The 8,850-nt window shown below is 55.8% G+C and overlaps 1 protein-coding gene across 1 annotated transcript; it reads right to left on the bottom strand.

Moving 5' to 3' along the window:
• Nucleotides 1-3,428: 3,428 nt before the first annotated feature.
• Nucleotides 3,429-4,294, bottom strand: SMIM32 (small integral membrane protein 32). Its single transcript, XM_036497095.2, has one exon. It carries the CDS (start codon nucleotides 3,823-3,825, stop codon nucleotides 3,508-3,510), a length of 318 nt encoding a protein of 105 aa, XP_036352988.1. The 5' UTR covers nucleotides 3,826-4,294; the 3' UTR covers nucleotides 3,429-3,507.
• Nucleotides 4,295-8,850: the final 4,556 nt, after the last annotated feature.

Genomic DNA, 8,850 nt, shown 5'->3' with positions numbered 1-8,850 from the left:
GACATGCTCAGTAGGTTCAGGGATGGTGTGGAGGGAGTCTGTGGAAAAGCAGTGGAAGCCACCAGAGTGGATGAGGTAGCTGAGTGGAGTTGGTGGGAAGTGCATGTTTACACACTGGCACAGCTGCTCTCCAGTTCTGGGCATGCCAGGGATGCGGTGGGTGCCTGCTGTGTTGTGGCAACACACATCTGGGAAGGTCTATGGGTCAAGGTGGCTGCTGTTGGTACTGCCCCAGGCACTGGGGCAATGGCTCTCTGGTCCTCATCAAGCCCAAGCTTGATGCTTCACCTACACTGTGCACTCAAGCGTTGATGGTACTAAGGGCCAGGTGCCATTAGCATCCATTTGACAGATGAGGAAACCAGCTAGCAGAAATTCAGAAATGTGACCAGGCAGTGAAGGGATGACCCAACCCAGGTGCCCTGGCTCTTGTTCAGCATCCTGCTGCCTCTACCGGTACCTAACATCTGCACCACCTTCCCACTTCCTATCACAAACTTCTTTGCTTCAAACTTGTCTGCTCCTGGTGGCTGACTGGTAGAGGAGCCCTAACGTCTATGGCATTGGCTCTGTTCCCAAATGTAGCATGCCATGCCCAGCTGTGCAAATGTGGCTCCAAGACATCTTGGGTGGCACAGATCTGTCCCCCAGATACCCTCTCTGTCTCAGCTTGGGCTGCCATGACAAAAATAATTGTAAACTGGGTGGCTTAGACAACTAAGATTGATTTGGAAGCTAGAGTTGCCGGTTTCAGGCTGATTTGATTTCTGGTCAGTGCCTTCTTCCTGGTTTGTGGATGGTTATGTCTTCACTGTATTCTCAAAGCCTTGTCTTGGTGTATGCATAGAGAGCAAGCCAGCAGGCTCCTTAGGGTCTCATTAAGGATGTGAGTCCTCACCAGTCAGGACCTCACCTATAACACTTGCAGCATCTTAATTTCTTAACTCCAAATGCAGCCATTCTGGGCTTAGGACTTCAGTGCATGGGTTTTGGGAGAGCACATGCGTTTGCTCAGTGGATAACATCGCTCACATATCCAGTCACCACATTGCAGTCCAACACTACATATCAGCAGAGGGCAGACATGAACTTGACCACATCCCTACTGCTCCAGGAAAATTGGGTTATGCCCAGTATTTAAAACAAACAAAAAGAGCCCATGGTTGCTCAGCAAGTCCAACACTAGCAAAGGCAAAGAAGTTTGTTTCATAGTGCTGGCTAGTAGAGAACTCAATTGATTCTGGTTGTTTTCTAGGTGCAGGTTTGTGTAGCCTTAGTCACCCAGGAACTCGGCCCAGAAGCATCTATTTAAAGTAGTGAAATCTCTTGCTTCTGGAGGTCAAAGCCGCTGCGACCCTAGAGACATCAGAGACATACTTTGCAGTTTGTATCTTAGCAGTTTTGGGGTTTAACCCCTTGATGCCTGCACCAGAGTAAGCAATTATGAGAGCTTCCTGGGTCATTCTGACTGCAGCTGATACTGACTCAGTACCAAGAATTTGCATACCAATCGGCCTCTACTGTTCTCCCCTAAGGGACCAGTTCTTGGTGTTTGTGGCCACAGAAGACAACTGAGCTTGCAATACATTTAGTGTGGGTCAGCTGTCCCAGTCAGCAGTGCTGCCTCACCACCATAACTCAGTTATAGTAATAGCCTACATTCGGGTGCTGTCTTTGCACTAGCATGTTACACTGGTGATACTGTTCTGTGTAAATGCTGTAAAACCAAATGGTTTAATACATATTTCAGAGATAAACATCAAGCAATTTGCAGGTGGCCACATGGCTAGTGAGCAGTGGAGCCAGGACTTAATACCAAGAGAGTCTGTGTTTCCTGCCACCTGCATATTACCTTCAGGTCTGGCCTCTGGAACTGCATAGTTCCCTACCCCTCGCTGCCTCCAGATCATGGCTGAAGAGTCCCTCCTAGCAGCAGCACCATGCTAGACGTGCCAGCCAGGATCTCTGCTGTGGCTTACGTTTATTCCATCTGATTTTTCTGCAAATGAGGTTCATGCAGATTAGCTGGGTTACTCTGACTGCAGGCTGAAGAGACTCATCGTCAGTTCCAAAGACCAAGTTAAAATGTATGTGATCACAGCTTTGGCCCCAATAGGGATTGGTTGGTGGTGTTTCTGGAAGGCATGCATGGTGGGGCCCATTGGGACTTGGCTGCTGGTCATCTCCACGCCTTCTTGAGACTGGCTAGGTAGAAATGGGAGGTCCCAGTCAGTGTCTTCCCAACCTGGTTGGTCTCTGGAACATTCAGTGCCTAACAGCCCGTGGAGATGTTGTAGGTTCATATGCCTGTGTGGCCAGGGGCAGGAGTCAACAGGACTGCACAATTTGGAGAAAATCTTGAACTAGTGGATTGACTAAGTCACCAAATGCATTTTTAGTTGAGCCTTTTCTAACCTCTGGTGCTCAAGTTGAGCCAGATGACTTCAGAAACAATTTGAAACTTCCATGCAAGAGGCTATAATTAGGTTAATGTTCAAAAAGTTCAGGGTTATCACAAACCACCTCATTCCCCATGGCTGGGTTTATCCATTTCTTTCTTGGGGGGTTCTCCAAGGCTGCTTTGGGGAGAAGCTTACCCACCCCACTTTTCCTGATCATCACTAGGTGGTTCTGGCCAAGGGGAGCAAAGGGCTGGACATCAGGCAGAAGGAATACCTTCAGAGGGGTCAGGCTGCCTTGTGCCCTATCCCATGGAGACCACCCTGCAAAAACTTCCCGGAGCAAGTCCCTGCCCTACCAGGGAGATCGGAAGAGGAGGGGGCATCACCAGACTGACCTGGGGAAGGTGAGTCGCAGTCGGGTCTGTCCTGTTCGGTCCACCTGCCACAATACCCTATCCGAAGCGGCGCAACCCAAGACCAGAGCCTTGTCAGCGCCCAGTCTACCGTGGTGAGCTTTTATTGTAGAAACGTGGCCCCAGGAGAGGTAGGGGTGTGGATCCCCAACACCTCTCCCTGGGGCCTGAGCAGGAGACTGGGCACCTGGCTTCAGGCGGGATCCACCGGTACCCCACGTCCACGTCCCATCATTTCCCCAGGGTGGGTGCCACCCTCTCCCGCCCCAGGGTCATCTTTCCGAAGTCCTGATGCAAGTGGGGTTCTTTACTGTCAAGGAGCAAAAGATGAAAGTAGCCGCGGGGATACTGCCTCCTGGCAGGGAAGTCAGTGTAGGAATCTCTTGCGGGTTGTGCTCTTGCCAAGCCAGTGAAGAGGGCACGTTAGCAGGCTGCAGGCAAGGCTGCTGCGCCCGGGCAGGATAGTTCTACTGGACCAGGGGTACAAGGACCCGGCCAGGGAATCCCAGCCAAGGCCCCTTGGGGAACTGAAAACCTACACAGCCTCCCTTTGGTCTCAGTGCCACCTGTCCAGGGTTGCCGCTCTTGGTCAGAAAGGGTCGGGGGGGGGGCAGCGACCCCTGGCGTCGAGAGGATTTGATGTGGCTCCCGTCTGCTGCTCCAGCGCTCAGGTTACCCGGCTTCTGCAGCCGCTACACTGGCCGGGTCTTCCAGGGTGTGCGGGCGTCGCGCAGCGAGCGGTCGTGGGGCAGAGCGGCAAAGGCCGAGTGGCGCAGCTGACAGCCGATGAAGAGGACAACGAGAGCCACGGAGAGCAACAGCAGGAAGAAGAGCAGCAGGTAGGTAGGCAGGTCGGGCTTGGTGGCCGTGCTGTCCCGCATGCCGTGAGCTGTGGCTAGTTCCAGCGGCAAAGCGCCCTCTGCCTTTACCGTGGCTCCCGGGGCCAGCGCGCCGCCCACCGCCGCCTCGGGGCTGCCGGTGGCGGTGGCGTTGAACAGGTCGCCGTACATGGCCCGCGGCTCCCTCCTCACTTTGCCTCACACAGCCAATTGATCCACCTCCATGGCATGCCCCGCCCGCCCTGTTGTGTGCCACTGACCACAGTCCTTGCCCTCGAACCAGCGAGGGGATGCTGGTTCTGGGGACACGTCCTCTTGCTCGGTCGCCTCCGTGCTCAGCCGCCTGGCGCGCGGGGTGGCAAGTCCCCACGCTCAGAGCTGCTCGGCTCCGTGTTGGTGCCCCTCGGGCTTCCCGTTTCTTGCAGTTGCCCCCAGGACAGTGGGCGAGAGTCGCCAACTCTTCTCGCCGTTTCCCAGCCGCTCTTCCAGCTCAGACTCCAGCTTCGGGCTCGGGGAGCTAGCGGGCAGCTGGAGATGCAGAGCGCACCAAGGGCAGGTGGCCTGGAGCCTGCTGCGTCTGCCCATGCAGCCCTGCAGCCTAGGCTCCTGCCGAGAGCACAGGTGCGTTGCTAGTCCGTCCCCACCCTCCGGGCGGCTGCCTCCAGTCTGAGCAGGAGGAGACTGAGCTCCCCGGAGGCTTTGAGAGCGCTAAGGGCCAGCGGCAAGGCGGGTGGAGGCGCTGCTCCGGGAGCGGCTGCGCACCAATGAGGGCCAGAGAGAGGCTGGGCTGTGCCCGCCCTGACCCAAGCTCCCACTGCTTGCCAACACCCGGACATACAGGACGTGCAGAGGGTCCTGGGAAGGCTGCAGCAAAAAGACAAGGAACAGGGTATCGCTGGGCACCAAGACATCAACGTCTGCTTCCTTGTCTTTCAGCATGGCCAGGTTTGCTCCCAGCCGCTGCAGGTTGCTGGGTAGCTCTGGGCACGCCTGGCCGTGGGGCAGAGCCTCAGGAAGACTGCAGGAGCTGGGGCCGCGGGTACACAGCGGGAGCTGTCTTGCTCAGCAACCCTGGCTGTCAGTGTGCTGTCACAGAGGGGCTGTCGCAGATCTCTCTGGTGGAACTCACCATCCGTGGGCAGCCCCGGCAAACCTTGTGGGCAGGGTGGAGCTGGCAGTCCGTGGGACTGAGGGGTGGCAGAGCATGGAAACGTCTGCCCTTTTAGGAGTCCACCTTTCCACTTCCTCTAAGAAGCCTTCCCAGCTCCCAGGTCTAGAATGAAGACCAGCAGCCTGGGTCACCCCTGGTGGGCCTGTGAGGAGGATGGGCACAGCCCAGTAGGACACAGTGCAGCCCTGTCACCTGCTGTACCTGAGACCTTCCCAGCACCAGCCACATTCACATCCAAATCTCTGCTGGCCTGTTTTCATCTCCCTTTGAGGACTGGATTCACAGGGAGGCTCTGTTGGCACTGGCAGAGAGATGAGGCAGGTGTCCTCTCAGCTCCGGCCCTGCTCTCTGAACACAGGCATGGTGAGAGGAACCAAGGTGTGTGAGACCGACCTTAGCTGGAGCTCATCCCCGCCACCCCTGCTCAGCCCAGCAGACAACGCCTCTGCAAGCAGCTTTGAAATTGCGGTCCCAAGTCCTAACTGCCGAGTGCTTGTCTGATGAACGTACTTGGAAGCCTCCTGCTTGCTGTGCTGGTAGCCCTGTGGCCAGGCCTTGTGTGTTGGAGGGCGGAGGAGGGTGGGGTGGACACCCTGTGCCTGGAGTGGGCTGTGTGGAGGGTAGGACCCAGCAGGAGTCAGCACTGTCACATCTTCCTGGTCACTGTCCTGAGAAGCCCACGGTGCCCTGGAGGGCTGCCTGGCGTGTCCACAGAGCAGGCGTGGGGCCCTGGAACTGGCTGCTGTTGCACAAGCCTACACTGGTGTTTGCAGCTGAGAGAGCTGGCACTGGGGGGAGGCAGGTCTTATCTGCATGAGCACAGGGCACCACTCTCGGCCACACATGGCAGCAGCAGTGGCGGTGGCCACTCAGCAGAGGGGTGCACATCCATCTCTGAAGCCTTGACCTAGTTCGGATGGTATTTCTTCTTTTCTCAGCCAACAGAATCCTGGAAGACACTTTGAAAGCCGACAGGCCTCCTGCCTGGTGCTGTCAGCCATAGTCAGGGAGATACCTGTGGCTTTTGCCCTGGCAGGATCCCAGCTGCAGGTAACTTGCTAAGTCCTGGGGAGACTTGGGTGCTAGGCTGGAGTTACTCTGTTTTGACCTGGCATTTTCTCCTGGAGTCTGTGTGGGCAGCATCCTGGTTTGCATACACCACCCATGGTACCAGGCAAATGTTCTAAGTGGAACCTGAACAGGCCCCAGCTTGCACTATCTAGTGAGGGATGGTGGTGGGCGATTGTCACAGTGGAAGCACACAGTGATCATCCAGGAAGCAGGTCTGAGGAGGGCAGTGTGCTAAAGTTAGGTGCAGCTCTACTGCTCATTTGTCTGGGGCGCTGCCACAGCGCCTTCCTCGCCCCCAGCTGCTGCTGTTCATGCACCAACACAGCTGCATTTCTTGGAGCTGAGACTTGACCCTGGGCGCCCAGACTGCCAAATCTGCACATTGGCTATTCTCGTGAGCAGCCTCCTGGGACAGGGCGGCTCCCGGAACTGCTGGCTCCTGCAGAGGGGCTCTGCAGTCACCCTGGTTCCCCTTATCAACCTGTGAGAGGTGTTACCATCTCCTGTTGTCACAGCGGAAGCAGAACCCAGCAGTGACATTTGCTGGAGTGGTACTGGGGGCCTCACATCTACCTGTGTGACCCACCCCCCCTTCCAGGGTTTTCTCTCCTGAGATGGTCCTCCACAAACCTGCAGCCAGACTGCCTTTCCCTACCCATCCCCAGGTCAGAGGAGATGGCTGGCCTTTTGTGGGGGAGCCCTTAGGCTCCCCAAGTGGTGAGAACACTGATTCTTGTGCAAAAGATGCTCAGAGCCTGGCATGGAGGGTCACGTTCCCCGCACACCCCCAGGCAGGAAGTGAAGCAAGGCAGGCACCGAGCAAATGCATCCACAGAGTTGACACAGCTTTTTATATGCCCACATGACCTGCCATTAAGGGAGCTTTGTGTACCCATACATTTCCATCTTCAGGGAAGATTACGAAAGGGGGCGCAGAGGTCAGCTTTGACAGGCAAGAGGGGGGGTCACAGGGCTGAGGCCCCAGGGCACCTCTTTCCCATTACGTGGCTGTCTCGCGTGGCCCACGTGCCTTGCCTGCTGCTCGGCTATGGCCTATGGTGGAGAAGGCTCAGGCACCCTTCCTGCCACTACTGAGCCACTTGGCAGCTGGATCCAGGGAGTCTCCAAGTCCCAGGGTTTCACAAGCGGTACCGGTGCAACCCGTGGTACTTGGTAGAGCTGGTTCTGTTTCTTCCACGAGTGCCTGCAGATGAATGAGGATTGAAATGCCCAGTGACATGGATGGATAGGTGAATGGATGGACAGGCTGGGAGTAAAGGTCAGGTGCAAAGAACTGGTGTCGGGAGGCTGCAGGTCACTGCTGCTGGAGAGGGAAGGTGCTGTGGACCAGGGGGTGGGACCAGGCTGCTACAGAACAGAATGGCTGCCGCTAAGTCCTCTGTGAAGACAGGAGAAGACCCTGCTCACAGAACTTTCCTCAACCATTAGCAGCAATAGTTTGAACAAGGGTCTTGGGGGTTTTAAGCCTTCCCTGACCCCTGCTTGTTGGGTGGGAACCAACAAGTAAAAGGTCCTCCATTGGTGGTCTCTTAACCAGTTAGGAAATGGGTAGGCAATGCTTGTGCCACCCACTTGGAAGTGTGGCCAACATTTCAGCAGGCTTGGACTGTCTCAGTGAAGCTGCCTCCCTTTTGCTACCAGGATGGCCCAGGGGTTTTGGGGTGAGTCAAGAATGTGCTCAGAGCCAGGCCACCACTCTGGCTGAGTCCTGGGGAGGGGTTGAACCTGGGACAGAGCCACCCATGATGGAAGGAGCAGAAGGACCTGGGAGTAGCATGTGGTTTGGGATCAGTAGGCTGGCTTACCCTAGTTGGGCTCCTCACGTCCCTGTCCCTCCAGCCAGAGGTGCTCCTGGGAGCAGTGTGGAGCCAGGGGGAGGGATTCTGACAGCAAGGGGAGGCACGCAGGCAGCGTCCACAGCCCACCTGCGGCAGCAGTGGGGCACCTGTCTATCTCAGGACAGGGCAAGCCAGGGCACAGGGGCTCCGTGAGTAAGAGCTCGGTTATTCCCAGGGTTACCTTTACTTGAAGTCTGCTTTGTGCCCCTCGAGCAGGATGCAACCTTCCTCCAGGTGGTGCCAGTGGAGTCACACAATGACCACGTCTTTCTTTACAGCTATTGTGAAATGTAGTTATTTGACAGGGAGGGAGGGAAGAAAGGAGGGGAGGAGAGGGAGAGAGAGAGTATGAATGACAGTGGGAATGGGCACTCCATGTGCTGGCTCACTCCCCAAATGCCAGCAATGCCAGGGCTGGACAGGGCCAAAGCCAGGGGCCTGGAATTCCAGCCAAATCTCTCACGTGAGTGGAGGAGCCCAGGAACTTGAGCTGTCCCCTGCTGCCTCTCCAGGTGGTGCAACACCCAGGAGTGGAGTGAGGAGCAGCAGATGGACACTCTGATACAGCATGCTGGTGTATCCTATTCACCGTCTTAGCCATTGCCTCCAACACCAGCCCCACCAGAGTCTTCTAGTTCTGCTGACTATAGTGAGAACTTGATATTTAGCATTATGGGGCTCTGTCCATTTGGGTCCTCCAAGAAGCACCTGCACAGTGGATTCATTTATACCCATGATGGGCCAAAAGTTCAAAAATACCCACAGTGGCAGTTCCCTCCTGTGAGCTGCAGCCTGCCCCACCCACCATCCCCAGCTGCGCGGCTGCAGCCTACCTCAATCATGGATTTATTTGGGAAAAATCATTGTGTCTACACTGATCATGGACAGCCCTGTGTTTTCCCTGTTATTATTTCCTAAACAACACAGTAGTGAACACAGCATTTATACCGTGCTAGCTATGCTGTGTTACACATTGACCAGAGGTGACTTCAAGTATTTGGAAAGATGTATGCAGGGTGGTTACGAATACCTTACTACATCTTATGGGGAGCCTTGAATTTGCTGTCCTTGGTGGGCATGGGGTTCCTGGAATCA

The sequence above is a fragment of the Ochotona princeps genome, chromosome 19, assembly GCF_030435755.1.
Source record: "Ochotona princeps isolate mOchPri1 chromosome 19, mOchPri1.hap1, whole genome shotgun sequence".
Lineage (NCBI taxonomy): Eukaryota > Metazoa > Chordata > Mammalia > Lagomorpha > Ochotonidae > Ochotona > Ochotona princeps.
Note: the sequence above shows the minus strand (reverse complement) of the source record. Positions and strands in the feature narration are given on the sequence as shown.